The following is a 24,286-nucleotide window of genomic DNA, read 5'->3' as shown; positions in this document are numbered from 1 at the left end:
CTGGAGGAAGAGAGGAGAGGCACAGAATCCATGTTGCTTGAGGTCCAGTGTAAAGTTTCCAGTCAGTGATGGTTTGGCCATGTCATCTGCTGGTGTTGGTCCACACTGTTTTCTGAGGTCCAAGGTCAACGCAGCTGTATACCAGGACGTTTTAGAGCACTTCATGCTGACCAACTTTATGGAGATGCAGATTTCATTTTCCAACAGGACTTGGCACCTGCACACAGTGCCAAAGCTACCAGTACCTGGGTTAAGAACCATGGTATCCCTGTCCTTAATTGGCCAGCAAACTCGCCTGACCTTAACCCCATAGAAAATCCACGGGGTATTGTAAAGAGGAAGATGCAATATGCCAGACCCAACAATGCAGAAGAGCTGAAGGCCACTATCAGAGCAACCTGGGCTCTCATAACACCTGAGCAGTGCCACAGACTGATCGACTCCATGCCACGCCGCATTGCTGCAGTAATTCAGGAAAAAGGAGTCAATTAAGTATTGAAACTAAGTATTGAGAGCTGTACATGCTCATACTTTTCATGTTCATACTTTTCAGTTGGCCAAGATTTCTAAAAATCCTTTCTTTGTATTGGTCTTAAGTAATATTCAAATTTTCTGAGATACTGAATTAGGGTTTTCATTAGTTGTCAGTTATAATCATCAAAATTAAAAGAAATAAACACTTGAAATATATCAGTCTTTGTGGAATGAATGTATACATTATACAAGTTTCACTTCTTGAATGGAATTAGTGAAATCAACTTTCTGAAGATATTCTAATTATATGACCAGCACCTGTAAATTGGCAATTGAAAATAACCAATTGTTTCTCTAAATAAGACCCTCAGCTGTGATCGTTTAGAGCCGTTTGAAGCTGCATTTAAACTGCATTTTGGAAGTTCAAACTTGGGGCACCATCCATATCTATTATATGGAGAGAAATCCTGAAATGTTTTCCTCAAAAATCATAATTCCTTTACAACTGAAGAAAGAAAGACATGAACATTTTGGATGACAAGGGGGTGAGTACATTATCTGTAAATTTTTTGTTTACATGCACTCACTTTATTTAATTCAAAAAGTCCAGTTTGACTTCCAATTTGGCATTCTAGTCCAGATATTCGTTTAACTATCTATTACATCTATTCTAAACAGAATCTCAGTGCCAGTTGCTGCTTTTAGGAAGAGAAAAAACGTTGTTAGACTGTAATTAAAATTAACTGCAGTCATAATTGTATTTTTGCCTTAATTGGTATTTTTTGAAAAGAATGGTCAAAACTATATAATTTTTTTATATTAAAAAAGTTCTGAATTACAGCGCTTTTCATTTCAATCTCTATTCAGTTTTACTGATAGGCGGTTAAAAACAATATTGAGCTATATAAAAATTTGACAGTCTTCAGCCAAAAATTACAAACATTATCACATTTACGAGCATTACAGATTTAAATGTTTGAGTGTATGATATGACCCACTAGGAAGTACGTACACATTAGCTATGACCAGTTCTAATGTGATTGCATATAATATATATATAGAGAGAGAGAGAGAAATGTGTGGAAATTGGCTTCATATCTGACCAATAACATGAAACAGACAAGTTCAATTAGAGCGGCTTAATTAATTTGCCTTTCAAAACACTACACCACTAATGAATATGGATGAAAGGACACTGTTTCAATTCACTTTATGTATAAGAACAAACGAATCATACGTGTGCAGTTCTTTATTTTGAACACACCTTCTCAGTGGTGATTAAGATCTGCTTTCATTTAATCAGCTATATTAAGCATCAAACAGCCTGTCGTTAGTTAACCATATTAAATATTGATAGCATCAGTAATAATTAGCGGCAGGCTTTGAGCTGTAGATGAAGACATCTGATCAGATGCAGAAACCAGCTGACGCTCCAGGAGCTGTCAGTCAAACTGCCCTGTCAGTCAGGATGTCATTTCCCTTTCCTGTAATTTGAGGTGAGGAGGCTGCTAATGAAGTTATCTCTGATATCTTTAGATCTGCTCATGGATTAATTTAATTCTAACAATTATTGACAGGACTTTCTTAGATAATATGAAGTTTCAAGTCATTTAAAAGATATCACACGTAAATCAGCTTGTTCTATTGAATGGTTTGTAATGTAACACTTTTGCTTTGTCATTCACAGCCTGGTGTGAGTCCAGTGGAGTCTGCAGGTGAGAGGTTAAATAGTTTTGAGTAAAAATCATATTGTTGATTATTATTTCTAAATGTAATCAGTGGTTTTGTTCCATTTCAGCACCGGCTGCTCCTGGAACAACAGTAAGAACAAACATCATATTATTGTTACAGTTTTTCTTTGGCACATTTTTCAAAGTAGTCTTAACTTTCTCTAAACAGTAAGTGCAATTGCCACAACTGTTTGCTGGAACATCAGCACAATATTGCATGTCTACAAAATGTAGTTACTCACCCAAAACATGTCATTCACACTTTAAAACCTAGATTTTGTTAGTGACCAAAATAAAAAGTGTTTTCGTCATTGTGTGAGGCACGCTAGTCTAAATGTGTGTTGTTTTTTGTTGTTTTTTTTGTATCACACTGAGCTTTGCAGATGCATATTTCAACATTAGATAAAACTGTAGGGGGAAAAGTTAACACTATAGCAAACAAAAAGAAAATGAACATTTATTTTTGTAGAAATGTGCTTCTCTATTGCTCACCATTGCTAGTTCATTTTTACACACTCTATTGTCTACCCCTAACACCACCACCACAAATTCTTACATATCTTCCTATTGCTCTTCCACAACAAGCAGTTGTGAATGTAACATGTAACACATTACTTAAGATAAATGTACTGTACAAATGTAAATGTATTTATACACTACTGCTGTAGCTCTTGCTATTAAAGGATTATTTTACTTCCAGAACAAAAATTCATTTTTTTTATTATTTGCAAAGGGGTGGAACATTTCCAAAAACTTTCCAGCATTTTCTAAAAGTATCCAAAAAATCCTGGAAAGATTCTAAATATTCTTGAAATTTTTCTGCCCATTTGCCACCCTAATGGCAAAGTCATCTGCTAACTTACATACATTAGAACCTTTCCATGTCAGAAATTAATGAAATATTCACACATATCCGATTTTGATCATTGAATGGATCATTTTGCATGTGTTGGCTCACACAATGAAAGAATGCTTAGAAGTTGTGAGGAGTTTGACAATTTCCCTGAGAATCATCTCATCAGTTTTGCTCAGGCCATGTCAAGTCAAAATTTATTTCTATAGCACATTTAAAAGCAACAGAGTTGCACCAAAGTGCACCATGTGCGTTATTGTACAAATTGTAGATGATAGTACTTAGTTGCACGCATGTGTCGAAACAATGCAATTTACCTAAATCAATAAGAAATTTAAAATCTGATTTGAACTAGGAACTCATTTTTCAGTTTTGAGAAAAAAAAATCTAATTCGAGAATTGAGCCAAATCGATTGAAAAAAGTGTAATATTGTTTAGTTAGAATTGTAATTAAAATAATTTAACTGTCTTAAAGACTATTCTCATGTTTTTGTTTTTTTTCCTCCTAGAGTGCTGCATCAACCGAGTCTTCACCTGATGAACAGCCAAAAAAGGCAAGACACAAAAGTTATTATCGGTCATAAAATATTATATATGCCTGAAATTATGGTTTAAAAAAAAGTATAACAAATACAATTTATATCGGTTATTTGTATCCAAAGTTTTTCCAAACCTCTATGAATTTCTTTCTTTTCACTTTTGAATGCAAGATTTGAGGAATAAATTAAGAGGATACCTATTTCTCCAGGCACCACTATACCATTGACTTCCATAATTTTATCATTATATGGAAGTCAATGGTTACCAGCAACTGTTTGGTTACCAACATTCTTTCATGTTCAACTGAAAAAACAAACTTTGTTTGGAACAACTTGAGATTTTGGAAAAGTTTGAAACTTTAAATGAGATTTAGAAGCAAAATTTGTAATTCAGTTCTTTACAGTTTCCATCCCTACAGAGCAGGGAACAAGAAGAATTCAGCTATGGATCTAATTAACCAGATCTTGCTGTTTACTGGTTGTATACTAGTTTTGTACAGATTAACTAGCGACTGCAGGATGTAGCTGATGAAATTACTAGTGATGCTTGGTCACTAATTATGTAATGAGCGAAGTGTTTATGTCTCCTGTAGAAGTCAGTATGGACCGAGCACAAATCACTAGATGGAAAAACTTATTACTACAACACAGAGTCCAAACAATCCACCTGGGAGAAACCAGATGAACTCAAATCACCTGCAGAGGTAAAAACAGGTCAACACACCCTTCTTGCTTACACAGTCATATTTCATCTGCCAATTACTGCTCATTTAAGAGGTCATAACCTTTAGGCATATTCTGCAGTTGCATTTTTCTGCATATATATTTCTCGACAGAGTTTCGTGTGAATAAATCAAAGCTTATTCACATGAAATGTGAAACTAATCGCGTCCAGAATCTTGGCAAAAATGTATTTTTGCAGGGGAGAGATCTTTAGTAATTTTTTTTCATTAATTTAACAAGTAAAGAGTACTGTTGCTTTAATCTGTCTTGTGAATTTGTATGCATACAATTAGAAAAAAAAATACATAATTGCTGAACACAGCTGATCTTTTTTATTTATTTATTTTTTGGTATTGTCAGGATTTAAAAAATTTAATAAAAAAAAATTATGTATATTTATACTTGGTTGAAATACAAAGCCAAATACAAAATATAGGTATCTGTTTTTTTATGTTCAAAAGTGTCTGTGCACTGCATATTCTCATTTGTTAGGAATGATTGTGTGTTTTGAAACAATAAAAATTTGTGTTTTGCAGCAAATGTTGTCCAAATGCCCATGGAAAGAGTATAAGTCAGACACCGGCAAGCCCTATTATTATAACTCACAGACCAAAGAGTCTCGCTGGACCAAACCCAAAGAGCTGGAGGACCTGGAGGGTCAGTATGTTGAATAAATAGCCCCACATATCCAGAAATCTCACATCAGAAAATGGTTTAACTCATTTCTCTCTTTCTCTTTCTCTCTTTTTCAGCAATGATTAAGGCAGAGGAAAACGGGTGAGCATCAGCTTTATTTACTAAGACCATAAAGGACACCCAAAAATACAAATTTAATTTACTTACCCTCATGTCATTCCAAAAACTTATGCTTCTTTTGTTCATCTTCGTGAATTGAGCGATTAGATGATTAACATTTAATTTAGGCCTTTTTTCGCATAAGCATTCAACAACCCACAAACATAGAACTCATCAAATGTGGTAAATGTTAGCACAAACATGTTCTTTGACACGGTTAATAATTCATGACAAAATAAACATTTTTGGGTAATTATCCTTTTAATGTACCCTTAGATTTACAGAAATCAGTTTTAGGTTTTAAAACGTTTTACTATTAGTGGAATACTATTACTAATAGTTTTCATTCTGTGTGTGGATGTTAAAGGACGGCTGATGTTGTGGCTCCTGGCACTGCCCCTGCTCTTACATCTCAGAGCGAGTCCTCTGTTACCGTGGCGCCAGTTGCTGAGACAGAGGCTACCATGGCGACAGGCACCACAGAGGAACAGCCATCTCACGTGCCTGCGCAGGTTGCTGAGGTCAGCAGTGATGTCACTGTTAACTCCACTGAGGAAACGCCCAGCGTAGAGACACAACCCAGGTAATGAGCCCACATAAGCTCGATACATTGAGTACAAAAAAATACCCAGAACATGCCTTCCTCTGAACATCCCATGTGTGTCTGAATCCGTCAGACTACATCACACACGACTCACTGCCCAAAACAATGATTGTACACTATTCATTCATTTGTGCTACCTTTTTACAGTACTATTAGTACCAATTTAATTCTGTGCCCACTTGTAGTCACAGTGTTTCCCCTGCTAGTATAATAGGGGGCGGCCTGCTCCCCCAATGGACCCCCTGCCCCGTGTTACTTTTGTACAGTATAATGTAGGAGCTTATGTATTCCTATTTCTGACTCATTTATATAAAATAAATGATAAAAAAATAAATATTACAACACGATTAACTACTTAATTGTAGAAAAAATACTACAATTATTATTGAAAGTTTTAAACTGAATATTCACACAATTTTTCTCTGTTTGTTTGCCAAAATATAAAAGGGTTTAATTTTCAATTGATTGAAAATAAATAAATGTTTAATGCTGAAAAAGATAAAAAAGGCCCTGTTGTTCAAAATTTTGAAATTGAGAGTTTTGGACTTATTTTTTCACTGAAATAAATGTTTTTGTTATTAAACAGAAAGTAAAGTACAGAAAAAAAAGTACCGTTGGCTACCAGCAAAGCTGTAAACCTAGGGGAAACACTGTAAATGCTCCTATGTGTTTTTGCTTGCACACTCTTGTTTCGAATTCCAAAAAAGTTTATTTACAACATGTTTTTGCAGCGTTGAGTATTGTAGCCAATCACAGGCATCTCTGTTGAAAGCAGTGGCCAGTGTTTTCTGTAGGTTAGTCAGAATCCGCTCTGCACTATTTTTTGTATTCGCAAGTCTAAAGTAGGGTGACCAGACGTCCCCGTTTTCTAGGTCTGGGACATCACAAACCGGGACTGTCCCCGGAAATGTCTCCGTTTGACAGCATGTTCAAAACAACTCGCAAATACGCTGAAGGCACAACGTGACAGAATCACAGAAATATCACATTATTATTTAAAGGCAGTTTTTACTTTCTGTTTGTCCTGAAAAAAATATGACATTGTGTTATTTCATTGTTACTGATTTTGCTGTGTTTTAGATCGATTAAATGTAGCCCAAACTTTCCACTACACTACATTTTGCTTTATTGTGCTACATTATTTCCTGCTGAAAATTCTGATTCACTTGAAAATGTCAGATTATGAAAGTGTTTGCACTAAATAAGATACAGTGCTCATTTTCCTTCAAAAGGTAGTTTGATATAGTTGTTTTGTAATTTAATTTATTTTATTTATTTATTGCAGTAATGATGTTTCTAAAGAGGAGAGACCTGAGCTGGTGAAGAAGGTTTACAAGTGGAACACAAAAGAGGAGGCAAAGCAGGCATTTAAAGAACTGTTGAAAGAAAAGGTATTCTTTTGTGTTTGTCTCTCTCTCTCTCTCCCCCCTGTAGTGAGGAGGGAGGTGTTGATATTCCGGCTGGGTCTTTCTAAATTTAGTGTGTTTTAATTTGGCACACAAAGTGCTCCTATGAGAGCTGCGGCTGTTTAATTGCTGTGAGTGTGATTAGACTGGAGTGAGTGAAACAGAAGACGGTGGAATTGCACGCTTCACAGACTCCCGACAGCCTTTCAGAAAGACACGCTCATAATGGATGAAGAACTTTCTGTTTTGTGATGTCAACATGGAGATCTACTTCTCCAAACCTTCTCATTAGTCTGTTCTGTTATTTTCTGCCCCTCTCAGTGGGTGCCCATTCATGCCTCTTTTAACAGTGACATGAGAAAGCAAATGATCTATTCAGTCAAATTAAAATCGTTCAGTATGTTTCATCTCATGAAAAATATCTTGATTACTAATTAGGTTATTTAGCAAATCTAAATGAACTTGTGCTGCCTTCCTCCTGGGAAGTTTGCAATAATGCGCTATTACTACTATTTACAAATGTGAACCTTTTTTCTTTTTTGATTCCATTTGGAGCTTTTCTTTTTTTTCTCCAAACATGCATTATTGAGTTACAAGTCAAAATAAGTGCATCTCTTTCACTAGGGCGTTTCCTCCAATGCATCATGGGAGCAGGCAATGAAGCTGATAATTAACGACCCTCGTTACAGGTATCCAAATACTGCATGCAACATTAATGACATTTATTAGCATTTACATCCTGTGCACAGTTAAATGCGTCCCTGCTGTTCTTCACTGAACCACTCGCATCTCTTTCTGTGTGTGTGTGCGCGCAGTGCTTTGCCCAAGCTGAGTGAAAAGAAACAGGCGTTCAATGCTTATAAAGTCCAGACAGAGAAAGAGGAAAAGGAAGAAGCCAGAATCAAATACAAGGAGTCTAAAGAGACTTTCCAGCGCTTCCTGGAGAATCACGAGAAGATGACCTCAACCACACGATACAAGTGAGTTTTTAGAGCCGTTTTAATGACAACTTTAACCGGTGCCCACTTAAAATGATAAAAATAAACACTCAAAACACCTTGACTACACGAGTTTTGCATGCACAAGCACCACTCTCATTTTTAATCCGGTATTGCTATAAACAAGGTTAATGATTTTTCAGCTCTCTTTGTCTGTCATTGATTTAGAGCAGGTGAACTTTACTCCCCCACTTACTTAGATGATTAAAATCACATCACAGTGTTGTCATGGAGACTTGTTGGTGATGTCACTAAGTTAAATGATGTTATTGGTGTAAATCTCACCTGTAATCAGGCTTTAAATAGCAGTGTTGTTTTTTTGTGAGTTCCTGTCAGCACTGAGTCATTAGGGCTCAGAGATATTCTGTTTTTAATTAGTAGTTCTATGATGTTAATATCCTGTAATACCACTGCCCCCTACTGAATAACTTATAAACTGCAGCAATGTTCATATTCTCTGAAGTCCTGCTACATGCAAAGTTTTTGTTCTTTAAGCATTGGTTGTTTGTGAGTAAATTTGTCTTGTCTTTGTGCAGGAAAGCGGAACAGATGTTTGCCGATCAGGAGGTGTGGTCATGTGTTCCCGAGAGAGACCGGCTGGAGATCTATGAAGATGTGCTCTTTTATTTAGCAAAGAAGGAGAAGGTTTGATTTGCTGATTTTGTTTATCACTGCTTTCTCTTATACAGTGTCACACCAGTAATCTAATAACCTGCTAATTAGTTTTTTCTATTTAACAATTTAAATACTGATATCACTTTCATTTGGATGAATTTTAATATGCAAACTTCAATTAGAAAGCAATAAACCAGGTGTGGCTGTTCATTACAGTGATTACGAAATGTTGTTTGATGGGATACATCATAAAATCATTAACACACAGTGGCTTATTATAATTATAACTTTAGCAACAGTAACACACACTGTTAAATTAAAATAATTATAAGTAAAATAACTTAGTTGAACTGAAGGCTGTTTACTGTTGCCAACCACTAATTGTCCCCTGAAAATTACTCAACATACTGTCATTATTGTCAAAATAGCTGCCAACAAAAGTGAGTACACCCTAAGTGAACTTGTCCAAAGTGTCAATATACAGTTGCAATCGAAATTATACAACCCCCTTGACCTGCAAGACATTTTGCTGCAGAGAACACAATTCTGTAAAAACGACTCAACAAAGGCATCAGTACACTATTAGAGAAATGTATTAACACACATTTGAGTCATTCTGAAAACGGACGCTGATGAATAATGAAAAAAAAAAAAAAATCAAATTGGCTCTAAACGTTCATGTTCAAAATTATTCAACCCCTAAAAGTCAAATTTGGTACAGAATCTTTTATTCTTTAAAACCGCCAATGAACGCTGCCTGTAAGTGCTTTGAAGCTTCTGTCACCTCTCTACGGCAATCTTCGCCTGAAAAAGCTTTAAGATCACTGATAATCTTTGGTTTTCACTTTGCCACTGCTTTCTTCAAATTCAACTAAATGTTTTCAATGAAAATTAAACCTGGAGACTGAACAGGCCACTCAAGTACATTCCATAACTGATCCTTGAACCAAGCATAAGTAAATTTTGGATGTATACTTTGGGATGACTGTCCTGCAGAAAAGTCCATTGATCGTCAGCTTCAGTCTTTGCACTAAAGGCATCACAATTCTTGCCAAAATGGCCTGATACTTCAAAGAATCCATGATGTCCTTCATACAGTCATGGTTTTCACTTACTGCTACAATAAAACAGCCCTCAAACAGGACTGGTCCACCCCAAAGTTTGACGATGAAGATGGTATTCTTCCACTCATAAGTGCTGCCTTTTTTGCACCAGACATACCACTAATCCATAGGTCCAAAAAGTTCCAGTTTGGTCAGATCACTCTATAAAACATTCTTGCAGAACTCCACATGTCTATCTAAATTAATATAACATGTTCACGTCAGACTTTTTGTTCTTCTTGGTCAAGAGTGGTATTCGGCAAGATGTCTCAACATGAAGGCCATAATTGTCTAGTGTCCTTCTTATACACTGCATTGAAATGTTTTTCCTCCTTTCGTCGGGTCATCTTACAAGTCTTTGGTTGTACATTGCAGGTTCTTCCTCAGTTGTTCTGGTCAAACATGTTATGATATTGTGCTTTTTTGTTCTACACCTTCAAAGGTTTTCTGGTACAACACATTTTAAACTAAGGAATAAGGCTGCCAGCTGTGTCTCTGGGAGCCTTTAATGTCTTGGAAATCTTCATATAGCCTTAGACTTATTGAAGTAGTACAATTATTTATTCTCTGTAGCGTCTCTATAGCTTTTGTGAGAGCTGTGTTGACTTTGTCATATTAGATACTAAAGCTTCAGCACATGCATGGGCTAACTGTATGTATGTGTAACAGCACAAGCTAATTCTGTTTTCTAATAGAGTTTCTAAAGGCTTAATTATGTTAAGACAATTTTGTTCCCCACCATACAAATAAGTGACTAAAAAAAGCAATGCTAAACAGGGGTTGAATAATTATGACATAGCTGTGTTATTAAAAAAATCCTAGAACTCAAAAATATTACATTACATGTTGACATTATTACTTTTAATATGCCAGTGATTGGTTATAGATGCAATTTTTTTTAAGTCCTGGATCTTCAGAAAAGCTTGTATTTGTAAACTACTGCAGTCTCTGGAGGGTTGAATAATTTTGATTGCAACTGTATTGTGTTAGCACCATTGTTATCTGGCACTGCCTTAATCACACTGGGCATGGAATTGACCAGAGCTGCACAGGTTGTTGCTGGGATCCTCTTTCACTCCTCATGGAGCTGCTGGATGTTAGACACATGGTGCTTCTCCACCTTACGCTTGAGGATGCCCCACAGGTGCTTAATAGGGTTCAGGTCTGGAGACATGCTTGGCCTCCCTATCCTCAGCAAGACAGTTGTCATCTTGGTGTTGTGTTTGGGGTCATTATCATGCTGGAAAACTGCCATTCGGCCTAGTTTCTGGAGGGAAGGCATCATGTTCTGCTTCAGAATGTACAGTACATAATGAAATCCATGTTTCCCTCAATGAACTGCAGCTCCCCAGAACCAGCAGCACTCATGCAGCCCCAGACCATGATGCTACCACCATCATGCTTGACTGTAAGCAAGACACAATTTTCTTGGTACTCCTCACCAGGGCATTGCCACACATGCTGGACACCATCTGAGCCAAACAAGTTTATCTTATAGTCTCATCAGACCACAGGACATGGTTCCAGTAATTCATGCTCTTGGACAAGTTGTTTTCAGCAAACTGTTTGCGGACTTACTTGTGAGCCAGTGTGTGGCGTATGGTCTGAGCACTGACAAGCTGACCTTCTACTTCTACAATGCTGGCAGCACTCATGCATCTGTGCTCAACTTTGTTGATCGACCCTTGCAAGGCCTGTTCCGAATGAAGCCCATCTTGGAAAACCTCTGTATGACCCTGACCTCTGTAGTGTCACTCGGTTTCAGGGTGTTACTGAACCTCTAATAGCCTTGGCCATCTTTGTGGCGAGCAACAATGGGATGCCATGTTGAACATCCAGTGGTCAGTATGAGAGATTTAGTTAAAGCACCTAATTTTAACTGCTCTAATACAAGGTACACAGATTTGTATGGTTCTGTCTAGCAGACAAAAACATAAATATGATGAATAGGACATGTATTTTTGTATGGTTAAACAACATACTGCTGTTATCACTTAGGGTGTACTCACTTTTGTTGCCAGTTATTTTGACAATAATGACTATGTTGAGTAATTTGCAGGAGACAATAAATCTATACTGCTATACAAGCTGCACATTGACTACTCTAAAATATATCCAAGTTTCATTTCTATAGTATTGTCCCTTGAGAAGATATGCTAAAATTGTTGCTGAAATGTGAGGGGTGTACTCATTTTTGTGACATACTGTGTGTGTGTGTGTGTGTGTGTGTGTGTGTATATATGCTAATATCCAGTCTGTTACCTGATGTTTTGTTTCAGGAACAAGCTAAGCAGTTGCGGAAGAGGAACTGGGAGGCACTGAAGAATATTTTAGACAATATGGCCAATGTGACGTACAGAACTACATGGTCTGAGGCACAACAGTACCTACTGGATAACCCGACCTTTGCTGAAGATGAGGAGCTACAGAGTATGAACACACACACACACACACACACACACACACACACACACACACACACACAAACTGCCATCCCCACATGATGGTGCTTTTAACCCGCATAATGAGAGCGAGTGTGTTTGATATAGAGAAAGCTTTTATCTTCCTTTGTGTCTGTGTGTGTGTGTGTGTGTTAGACATGGACAAGGAAGATGCACTGATCTGTTTCGAGGAACACATCCGCGCTCTTGAGAAAGAGGAGGAGGAAGAGAAACAGAAAACTCTGCTGCGAGAGAGACGCAGACAGCGCAAGAACAGAGAGGCTTTCCAGGTGATGCGCACACACACGTGACACTGTACTGGTTTGTTCACTGCGTCACATGTTCAGGTTTTTATTATGAAAAGCTCTCACCTTGATTAATTGGAACTTGATGCTGGAATATCAGCTGATGTCTGTGATGAAAGATGATCTCTTTGACCGAGTTTAGGGTGCTGCGGATCATTTTACATCAGGAGGCCAGAATGCTGAAGCATCACTCAGCAGGTTTAAGATGAAACTGTTTTGTGGTTTCAAAATGCTTACAACAACAGCTCAGACTGAAATGTGCCAGCTTAATATTTGAAAATAATTTACTGTTTAAATCTCTCATGTCTGCGGAGTAATGTTTTTTGCTAAACTTTTTCAGTGTTAATGCTTTGCTCTCTAAGAACATGAGAACTGCTAAACCAAACTGACTGATGAATAAAAGACAAGAGCACTGGCAAGTGCACTGGTTTGTAAAGTGTTGTGTGTGTTTTTCAGAAATTCCTGGATGAGCTTCACGATCATGGGCAGCTGCACTCAATGTCTGCCTGGATGGAGATGTACCCGACCGTCAGCGCTGATATTCGCTTCAACAACATGCTGGGCCAGCCAGGTCTCTGTCTCTCTCTCTCTCTCTCTCTCTCTCTCTCTCTCTCGCACAAACACTCAGAGCGTGGCAGGCTTTGATGCTGATGAATAATACATGTGAAAGGGTCCTGTCCTCATTTCTGACTGTCTCCATTTCACCAGTACAGTCTGTGAACTCCACATGACTTTGATACATCAGCACTTAAAAAATTGAGAGCCATCTAAAAAAAAAAAAAAATGACTGACGAATAAAAATAAGGTTAAGTCTACATTGTTTAGAATAGTTGTTTATTGTATATCATAATATTTTTGTTATTGTAAAAACAAGCTGCTCAATTGTGTTGTGCTTTGTATGTTTTTTTTTAAGGCTCCACCCCTCTGGACTTATTCAAGTTTTACGTGGAGGATCTGAAAGCTCGTTATCATGATGAGAAGAGAATCATTAAAGACATCCTGAAGGTGAGTGAGAGACTGTGACGATCAGTGTTCCTCATCAGATCAGTGCTGAATCCCTTGATTAATTGTGTGTGTTTTTGTGCAGGATAAGGGCTTCCTGGTAGAGATCAACACAGGCTTTGAGGAGTTTGGCTCTGTGATCAGTTCTGATAAACGCGCCACCACGCTGGATGCAGGAAACATCAAATTGGCCTTCAACAGTGTAAGCACACTGCCTTGCTGTTATTCATACTTTTAATCAAATGACATCTGTTCCAAAATGCTTAGTTACATATAAAAGCAACAAATTATGCTTTCAATTGGCTGTACCAAGGTAATCTGGTACAGAAGATGCAAAAATAGGAACAGGAAAGTTCGTAACTTTTTTTTAATACAAGCGATCCACTATCAAAAAAACAGATCAAATTAATGATTTGAATCAATTGTAATGATTTTAAAAAACCATTGCGTCACAAAAAGATTTGCTGTTTGGAAGCACTGCAATCGGTAAATCATTTGATTCAGTTCAGCCTTCAAATCACATACTGCTAATCATTTGACTTAGATCGAATCTTTTCGTATAGCCAATCAATTGAATTAGATCAAGTCTTTGTGAATCATTGCACAAATTGAATGATCGCGAATCTTTTGATTCAGATAGGGAATTCTGAGCAGTTGTGAATCTTTTTTTTTTTTTTTTTTACTTTTACAGTACGAAACATCAAACCATAAGTGAGATATCTGATTAAAGTCCTTGAAAGTCCTGGAATTTTACAGTATCTGTACGAACCCTGCATTCAAAAGTTTACAATAATATTGTTTTATTCAGCAAAGATGTATTAAATTGTTTAAAAGTGATTAAAAATGACAGTAAATATGGTAAAAAGTAAAATAAATTATATTACAAAAGATCTTTAAAATAAATGCTGTTCATTTGAACATTGTTCAGAAGAATCCTAAAAAAATGGTTTCCACAATGTTTTCAGCATATAACTATTAATTATAATCATTAGTAACAGTTGAAAGAAACTTCTTTCACATATGTGATCCTGGACCACAAAACCAGTCATAAGGTTAAATTTGACAAAACTGATATATATATACATCATATGAAAGCTCAATAAATAAGCTTTCTATTGATGTATGGTTTGTTAGGATAGGACAATATTTGGCCGAGATACATCTATTTGAAAATCTGAAATCTAAGGGTGCAAAAAATCTAAATACTGAAAAAAACGCCTTAAAAGTTGTCCAAATTAAGTTCTTAGCAATGCATATTACTAATCAAAAATTACATTTTGATAGGTTTACAGTAGGAATTTTACAAAAAAAATCGTCATGGAACATGATCTTTACTTAATTTCCTAATGATTTTTGACATAAAAGACCCATACAATGTATTTTTGGCTATTGCTACAAATATACCCCAGCGACTTAAGACTGGTTTTGTGGTCCAGGGTCACATATATAAATTATTTTAATTATTCCTAACTTTTCCAAACTGGCAGTGTTCTTTATGAATGTGAAGAACTATAATATGTTAACAGCATAAGGAAAGTATATGCTTTTAAAATGACACGCATTTATTGCTCATATACACTTTTGTTATGAATGGCTATATCTGCATATAATAAATTTTAACATTCCCTTAAATTTTGAAACCAGAGAACAAATAAGTAGAATGAATAAAATGACTTGAATGTAAATTAGAGGAATCAGAACATGAAAAAATATGTAGTGCAAAAGCAAGACTAGCAAAAATTTAAAAGCAACTTTTCTTAATGCCTTTGTTTAACATTCTCAGTTGTCAGTGGTGATTGGGTAGTACATTTTGGTCTATAGTTTTTTTTGTTTTGTTTTGTTTTTTTAAGCTGATGTCTTTGTGCTGATTCTGTGTTTTTAGTTGCTGGAGAAGGCTGAAGCACGTGAGAGGGAGAGAGAGAAGGAGGAGGCCAGGAAGATGAAGAGGAAGGAGGCAGCGTTTAAGAGCATGCTGAAACAGGCCACACCCCCTCTAGAGCCTGAGGCCACATGGGAGGGAGTATGTCATGCTTTACAATAAATATATTAATCATTATATAATCTATGAACTAGACTGGGTCCTTATGACGTATTATCTTCCTCCACTGATCTGGTGTAATTGATATGTTGATGCTGGCACAGGTACGAGAACGGTTTTTAAAAGAGCCTGCGTTTGAGGACATCACGCTGGAGTCAGAGAGGAAGAGGATATTTAAAGACTTCATGCATGTACTAGAGGTATGAAAGAATTATCAACAATTTTACAAGATTTTCATAGCAACCAGATTCATATTTGAAAGAATTGACTAGGTGTGTATTGATTTTAACACATTTGATACTTCACTACTTTTGATGCTTTGTTTTTCTTTTATACCACATTTACCACAGTCTGCCTTGTGATGTGAAAAATTATTGTAGTTGAACTCTTTTAAAAGAAAACTAATCTTGGAAAGCCTTTAAGCTGAACACAATCAGGTATTCAGTAATGCAGTGGATAATGTCTGTGATCTCTCTCTACAGCACGAGTGTCAACATCATCATTCAAAGACTAAAAAACACTCCAAGAAATCCAAGAAACACCACAGAAAACGTTCCCGATCTCGATCAGTGAGTACTGCCTCTAGCCATCTCCTAAAATCATACCTAAAATTTTACCTGCCTTTTGCTGAAATTTTCCATTCTGACATTGAAATGGCCATGCATGTGGCTTTATATGAATAAGAACCGACTGTCTTCAGATTAGTTTCAAAGGCATTGTCTTTTCTTCCTACACACTCTATATATATATATATAATCAGGGATGCACCGTATGTTCTGCAGCTGAAAATAGCAAAAAAAAGCTTGTTCGGTGGAATAAGAGAAAAGGCAGAATAAATTATACCGAACTTTAAGTTAAATTAATTTAGGTAAGTTAATTTAAATTAAGTTAAATTGTGATTTGTTGGTAGGCTATAATGTCTACTAGAATGTTAAAAATCTTCAGTGTTAAATGTTACATTTTTTGTTTTGTAATTGATTTTTTTCTTTGAAAAGCAATACAAAACTGTAAAAAGCAAATATTGGCTATTTAATTTTTGTAATGGTGAAATAAAAATGGCAAAATACATGGGGGAAACACGAAAAACTGTTCGTTAATTGGCCTTCTGCCCAGTGTGTAATTTTGTTTGGCTTCGGCCAAGAATTTTCATTTCGGTGCATCCCTATATATAATACAGTGGAGCACTGGTTTACATTCAGGGGTAACTGGAACTGCACCTACTGTCAGAGAATGAATTTGCATTTTCACAGTAATAAACTGGAGAAGAAAAGAATCAGTGATGCAAACTTCATTACATAAGAGACAAATCCAAATTAGGCTGTAAAGCAGCTCTAAAAAGACAATGGTGTCGTTATTCAGCTGCAGGCAGTTCAGTGTTGGTTCAGTTCAATAGCTTGTTCAATAACTGTGTAAAGTTCATCAATTATGAAACATTCAATTAAGCTTTTAGCAGCTCTATAGAAGGCAACAATGTTGTTCAGTTCAATGAGTCAGTTGTTGATTCAATTTAGATCAACAGTGGTGTTTCGGAATTTGTCAGTTCTGAAAAAAATGTGATTGTTATAAATTAGGGATGCACCGGAATGGAAATTCTTGGCCGAAGCCGAACAAAATCACGCACATTACATTATACAGTTGTTCCCCTATGTATTTTGCCCATTTTTTCACCATTGTAGTGAATTTTACAGGAGACTCATCTCATTTTAACTTGGCCCACATAGGGACGCCAATTATGTAGTGAGTTCTGCTTTCGCCCACTAGGAAGGCGAAATAGTGTAGTGATGGGTACTCGTGTCACAGATGACGTTATGATTCTTGGATCACATGTCACTTAATGTGCGGTTATGAGTACATCACATAAGAAAGATTGGTGGGATATCTAACTTGTAGAACCTCTCACTGTATTATCAACACAAGGAAGACACAAGTGTAATAAAATAAATTTATTAACGAATGATAGACAAGAGGAATCAACTATTAAATGAATACAATAAATGCAAAAGGAATAAAGTGCATAAGATGTGTAAAATGTGATTCAGTTGGGTGTTACTATGTCATAGCTATGTTATCTTATGGAAAGATAAACTGTTGCTACTCTGAAACAAATAAGGTAAAGAACCTTATTATGCATCAAACAAATAAATGAGCTATTATTTGTTATCACCTGCAATCAGCTATACAATATCTAATGTAAATTAGAAAAATCATATACTGATAGTACACAACAATGCCAAGGTCTCTGGAAGAGGATTGGAAGTGATATTTACGTTCTCTGTGGTTGATTGAGCAGTCCGGTGGTGGTGAATTCTTCCACTGGTTGTGCTGGGAGCAGTCAGTGGGAAAAGGAGCAGGAATCCGTTTCGACAGCCTTGAGCATGAAGCGCTGTAGGATGCTGATCTCCTGGAGCACCAAAGGGTCCTAAGATCTGGAACACGCAGATGTGGCCCTGGTGTAGGTGCTGAAGGCCCTTAGCTTGGAACACGCAAGCAAAGGTACCTGAAGTGAAGGTTTGCTTGCTGGAGCTTAACCTTGTTGCAAATGTCTGTTGGTCTTCTGCCTCTCTCGGCTAGAGACTCAGAACTTGGTCAATCCGCTTTGTCTCTCTCGGATGGAGACTTAGGACGTGCTGCATCTGTTGTTGCCTCGCTGGACGAAGACTCTGAACGTGGAAAATATCTCTTTCTTCACAGACAGAACGTGGTCGTATCTGCTGCTGCCTCAAAGCTGGAGAATCGAAGCGTGGAGCGTCTGTTTCTGTCTCTCTGGACAGTAGGCTCAGAATGGTTGTGTCTGTTAGTGTCTCTCTCTTGTGGAGCTAGAGACTCAGAATGGAGGTATCAGTAGCTGCCTTCCCAGTAACGGGCCGCAGACTCAGAAAGAAGTTTGATCTGTTACTGTCTCACCCTTGCGGCCTAAGACTCAGAACATGGTGTAACTATTATGTCTTTCCCCGACGGGACTCAGACTCAGTACTTAGTTATCTGTTGCTGCCTTCCCTGTAAAGGGCCGCAGACTCAGAACGATTATCTGTTGCTGCCTTCCCTGTAATGGGCAGCAGACTCAGAACGTTGGTGCTCTGTTAGTGTCTCTTCCTTCACAGGCCGCAGACTCAGAACTTTGTTGCTCTGTTAGTGTCTCACCCTGCCGGGCCACAGACTCAGAACAAGGAGTGTCTTTTGGAGAGGTACCTTTATATCTTTCCGATGAGGAGGAGATTAGAATTTGGCGCTTCTCCATTTCCATGCTGTGATTGGCTAGTTCCATCAGAGCGGGGGACATGGGGTAGCCCACCCTTCTTTCCTCTTGTGGAATTCATTTGCATAATCCAAACACAGAGTTAGAAAAGTGTCAATGTTTTACTGGTGCATTTCTCACTTTCCAAAACACAATCAGAAAACATTTGGTCATGTAATGAACACATTAAGTCCAAACATGATGGGAAAAGATTGAACTGTCATACATGCATTCATTTGTCCCTTAACAGCTGAGGTTATGTAAGATGTTGCACTACACGTTGCTGTCAGTGAGAACACTTATTTCTATGAATAAGTATATGATGTGTGTGTTATGGTTCGCATCAGTTCAAGGTTTGAAAACATAGTTCTCAATGGATTTGGATGAATCTTTGTGATCTCTCTTTGTTTCACCCACTGCTGCTGCGTCTGGAGATCCTAAGGAATTTTTATGGCCATCACAGGACCAAACCTTAGTGAACAGTCTTAAGGTGGGTGAAGGGCAGAAACTGTGTCTTGGCCAATAGGAAGTTCCGTCCTTCCCGAGTTTTTGTACCAAAGGTCTCTTCTTGCCCTCTAAGAGGTGTCTGGCAGTTGTCCTGGCATCCTTATCTGATGGTGTTGGACAGTTTGCTTATGTTAGTCCACCAAGATCCAATCAAAATGTAGCAAACCTTTGTCCACTATTGTGGTCAGGGAGGGGCCCTCGCCATAAACTGGGCCCTGGAATGCGTGGTCCACTACATCCCCCCCCTGATCGGCTTGATCGAGGACCTGAAGTCGTTGATCTGGGCGATGCACTAAAAGGAACAGCAGGAACAAAACACACACACCTCACCTCCTCCATCTGACCATTGGCATTCAAGTACAATTTGGCTCAATATGTTCTATATAGAGCTAAATTAACTAAATGAAAGGGTCATTAGAATCATTTCTAAACAGGTTAGAAGTATTCTAGAGAAGGTTCTTATAGGTGTAAGGAAAAATTGTCCTAAAGATAATTAAAAGGCTATGTTTAAGATCTCTAAAGAAAGTATCAAGGTAAGAGTAAACATCAAAACTGTTTGAGCAGATTTAGCAGGAAACCAATTCCTTAAGTGTCTGGATTGACATAATTTGGTATGGCATTCTTGAAGCTGTAAGCTACGTGCACCTGCAATGTTTACATAGTTCCTTGCAATGCCTGAATAGAGAATCCTCAACTTGTTCGCTTGGTACCACATATGACAAGATTGTTTATATCGTCTAATTATCAGGAGCAAAGCTCACTCAAATCATAAGTATAAATTGCATTAATATACAGACCAATTAATGAGAGTAATCATGTTGTATGACATTCATTATCCTGGCTACCCAGTGAATGGTGCGGCTCAAGGGGCTGTATGTTGACCAGCAGTGGAGGTTGTAAATTTGAGTGTTCTGTCTAAAATCTGCAGCTGCTTCTAGAGGGCTGCCTCACAGGTCCAATCAACTATACCTCTCTTTGGAAGGATGCCTTATAAGGGAGATTGGTTAGAACGGACAACAACAAATTAGAACAACACTGACTGTGATCTGCAATGTTTACTTTAAATGTGGCAAGTAAACTAGTTGATCAGTAGTCTCATAGGGGCTTGACCCCCCTTTATCTGACATCCAAAAGGATTGTCATGGGCATACAAAATTATAACCTTGTAGGTTATAGACACTGACTGAAAAGTCTAAACTAGAAACAAACTGAAGTGGAAAGTAAAGAACCCTTCTTTGGTTGAAGGTGATGTCTGATGTGATACAAGGGCTGGGTGTCTGCTGACACAGATGGACCTTGTTCAATTATCGGGTTCCCCCCCTTTTCCCATGTCTCTTGTCCACACTCTGATGTTAGGTGGAGGGGGAGGGGCCCCAACCTGGTTATGCTGAGAAGACCAGGTCTCTGTCAGTGGAGGTGTTCTCCTCTGACTTGAGATCTTTGAGGGTTTTACGAAGTAGGTGCTGGATCTCTGCTAAGTTCTCAGCATCCTTACTCTCAGTTCCTCTAGATTTCCTACTTCTGTAATTACTACAATGTTTGTGGCCATTCTCATAGCCATCTCTACCCTTCTTCTGTCTTTGCTCTCTGTCCTCCCACTGTCTGCTCTCCTTTCTGGGGGCATGTCTGTGATTGTTATGTCCCCTGTAACCTGAGAACCTAGGGCTCTGGCTGTTCTGCTGGAGATTGCTAGAATGGACAAACCTGTTCCTGGGAAGTTCTGACACTTCCATTTGCAGGGGAGCCTTACAGTCATTTCCTGGTTCGAGCACAGATGTATCTGGCTCTCTGTCTTTCCTGTTTGTGCCTACCCTCTCACTGTCCCATGCTCGCACTGCAAGCTGTCTCAGTTCTCCTGCAGACATACGGTCAACATCTACCAGAAGTATGAGTGGTTTTCTAACAGTTGGGTATAGATTACTCACAAACAAACTCTTAAACATGACATCCTCCTCTGCCCTGGGGTCATCTCTGCCAGCAAAATACATTTTCCTCAAGCGCTCATAGTACTCTCTGGGAGATTCATGACGGCCTTGCTTGATTCGGAAAGCTGAGAAACGAGAGGCAGATGCGTTCTGATACAGAGTATACTCTGACAGAAGGGCTTTACACAATTCGTCATAATTGTTAGCGATAGCTGGGCTCTGTCTATCTATGAAACCATGGATGGTTCGTGTGGTGGTCTTTCTCAGAAGACTTTGTCAGCCATACATGCCTCAGGGAAGTATGTCAAAGCTGCATTAACATCCTTCAAATACAACTCTGTTGTTATCCGAAGTCTCAGGGTTAAACACATCTATGTCACGTGCTACTTCTCTAAGAATATGCAGGCGGCTGTCTCTAGATGGCTGTGTGCTAGGAGACTCAGGTAAGGAATAGCTAGCTTTTCTACCTAGGGTGGAGTTAGAAGCTGCATTATAGGAGTGAGTGAAATCAGCACTCATGGTGAGGCTGTTAGAGGCTGTAAAATTACCATTTTCCTGGTAAGACTGTCCCTGTGAAAGATTATTCACCAGGGGTCCCCTCACAGCTGAACTGGTGGAGTGGGTATGCACCCTCTGTGGTTCAGGTTGTTTGTGGGGGAGGTGCCTGCCTTTCTCCAGTTCACTCATCCTTGTTCCGATTACGTCACATCTCTGTTCTGCAATGCCATCTTTATTAGCCATCACAGATGTTCTAGCTGAAGCTTCAGCTCGTACTCTACTCAACTGTTCCCTATGCTGGACTTGAGTAACGTTCGAGTTAGAAGATTGTTGCGTGAGCAGATCACAATTCTTGCGTCTAATTTCTTGTTGCCTTTTCAGCTCAGAAATTTCAAGCAATGCTGACCTTAACTCAGCTTTGGTCTCATTCAGATTAGCACTTACTGCACTTAATCTTTCTGTCTGTACTGACATGTCTTTATGGGAATGGGTCAACTCTGTTTGCAGAGTGGCCACGTCAGTTTTCAGCTTTTTCAGCTCTGCTTCCTGACTATCAGTAAAAGACTGTAAGAATTTAGTATCTGAAGAAAATCTGCATAGTTTAGCTCTTAACTTCAAATTGTCCTTACGCAACTCAGCCAACTCGTTTTTGAGTTCCTGAAACTTTAAATCCCTATCTTTATCCTGGTCATGGGCAAAGGGTAGTTTGTCTATGGCCTGATTTGGTTGGATAGGCCAGTTTAGTGCTAGGCTGGATAGAAGCTTTAATAGTGAAGCGCCCTTTAAGGCCTGGTTCACTGCTTCAGTGGTCAAGTCAGCCATATTTATTTAGTATATAAATACTTGTATGTATGTATATAATAAATAAATACACTACTTGTGTTAGTTAGCTCTTAAAGTTCACCACAAGTGTGAGCAGCTCTGAGCTATTAGGACAACGAATGTCACACACAGACAAGGGGTGTGAATTCTAGCATGTGTCTATAAATTGTCAGAGGGTGTTACCCTTACCTGACAGGACCACATAAAAATTCTAGAAACTATGATAGACTTACACGGTGGGAACCCTATGCTATATTTCTAGTAGCCATTAGTTATAATTAACAATTACAACTGGGTTAGCAAAAATATTTGGGCAAAATATTTGCAAGTTCTATGCAGCAATAAGAATCACAATTCTTTACACTTTGCAACCAATCCTATTCATAAATAGTACCAAAGTTGAGCAGGGAAACTATCAATCAGGCTTAGAGGAAAACACTCTTGCTATGCAATTGGTTTTTGACTCAGTGAAAGATTTAGTTGCCTGCTAAAGTTACTTCTATTGTTATCTTTTAGTGTATTGACTTGAGTTGATAAAAGAGGAGGCTCATTTCATTCTAAGCTAGCCCACCCAGGGACGCCAATTATGTAAAATTACAATACTAACATTTATGAATGTTGAATGAATGTTATTTTGGCAGAAACCATTGTTTGGTATAATTTATTCTGCCATTTTGCTTATTCGGCAAACACCAAAAGAGCTTTTTTGCTATTTTTGGTTTAATAATTTCGGTTGCCAAACATTTGGTGCACCCTTATTAAAAATAGTCTTCTACAGAAGACAGTAGTTTTATCATACAACTCAATTCAGTTCAAGTTTAGTTTTCATCTGGTTCAGACCAGCTATCTATAAAACACATAATCACTTTAAACCTTTTTTCTAAGAAAAGGAATGATTTAGAGGCTGAAATGTGAGGTTTATTTGATAAACTTTGTTCTATTTTAATATCAGATTTTTCTGAAAAGATTGTCACTGCTGATTCCAGTAAATTTTGTAGAGGAATTTAGAAAAGTTGGCCTAATATGAGTATTATTTGTATTGTATTATGATTCTGGTTTGATTTGAGGTATGCATTTACTCAAGATACATTCTTGCTCATCCTCCTAAACTGTGTCCTGTGTGTTTGTTTGTGGAAGGGTTCGGAGTCAGAGGATGATGAGTATCACTCCAAGAAGAAGAAACGTTCAGCTTCTAAATCTCCATCCGAGCACTCGTCCTCTGGGGAGTCTGGTCAGTGTCGTTTAGGATCGATATCAGTGTCCTGCACAACACATCAATACTGAATACAGCATGAGCGTTTAACAGCAGGCCGAGACTCAGTGATCATCATGTTATCTTGATCTTTACAGAGAGAAGTTACAAGAAATCTAAGAAGCACAAGAAGAAGGGAAAGAAAAGACGACACAAATCAGTGAGTACTGAACTACTGAACTTCTTTTCTTGTGCATTCATTGACTTGACTCAGTTGATGAGTCTGACTTGCTAAATAACCTGCACACAGACAAACATGAGTCTTGCTTGTTTTTAGATCAATCATATTTTAATGTCCAAGTTAATATGATTCAGCACCTTTATGCCATCGCAAGCTTTCATGTAACAAAGCAATTTCCAAAATATAAAATCTCAATCGCTCTTCACAGGGATGCTAATTTGTTCAACTCTCAATCATCAT

General features: G+C 37.9%; 1 protein-coding gene across 2 annotated transcripts in view; it reads left to right on the top strand.

Moving 5' to 3' along the window:
- Positions 1-24,286, top strand: part of prpf40a (PRP40 pre-mRNA processing factor 40 homolog A) — a 33,195-nt gene that overhangs the window by 6,604 nt on the left and 2,305 nt on the right. For both annotated transcript variants that reach the window (XM_073845259.1, XM_073845260.1), the window contains exons 4-24: positions 2,162-2,189; positions 2,273-2,295; positions 3,567-3,611; positions 4,190-4,300; positions 4,856-4,976; positions 5,072-5,096; positions 5,482-5,697; positions 7,004-7,109; positions 7,749-7,813; positions 7,940-8,104; positions 8,659-8,767; positions 12,120-12,270; positions 12,438-12,571; positions 13,043-13,157; positions 13,500-13,591; positions 13,674-13,790; positions 15,471-15,608; positions 15,731-15,826; positions 16,109-16,195; positions 23,751-23,844; positions 23,964-24,025. In XM_073845259.1, coding sequence (XP_073701360.1) covers positions 2,162-2,189; positions 2,273-2,295; positions 3,567-3,611; positions 4,190-4,300; positions 4,856-4,976; positions 5,072-5,096; positions 5,482-5,697; positions 7,004-7,109; positions 7,749-7,813; positions 7,940-8,104; positions 8,659-8,767; positions 12,120-12,270; positions 12,438-12,571; positions 13,043-13,157; positions 13,500-13,591; positions 13,674-13,790; positions 15,471-15,608; positions 15,731-15,826; positions 16,109-16,195; positions 23,751-23,844; positions 23,964-24,025 — 2,100 coding nt within the window. The remainder of the gene's footprint in view (positions 1-2,161; positions 2,190-2,272; positions 2,296-3,566; positions 3,612-4,189; positions 4,301-4,855; positions 4,977-5,071; positions 5,097-5,481; positions 5,698-7,003; positions 7,110-7,748; positions 7,814-7,939; positions 8,105-8,658; positions 8,768-12,119; positions 12,271-12,437; positions 12,572-13,042; positions 13,158-13,499; positions 13,592-13,673; positions 13,791-15,470; positions 15,609-15,730; positions 15,827-16,108; positions 16,196-23,750; positions 23,845-23,963; positions 24,026-24,286) is intronic.

Source organism: Garra rufa, chromosome 8 (genome assembly GCF_049309525.1).
Source record: "Garra rufa chromosome 8, GarRuf1.0, whole genome shotgun sequence".
Classification (NCBI taxonomy): Eukaryota; Metazoa; Chordata; class Actinopteri; order Cypriniformes; family Cyprinidae; genus Garra; species Garra rufa.
Note: the sequence above shows the minus strand (reverse complement) of the source record. Positions and strands in the feature narration are given on the sequence as shown.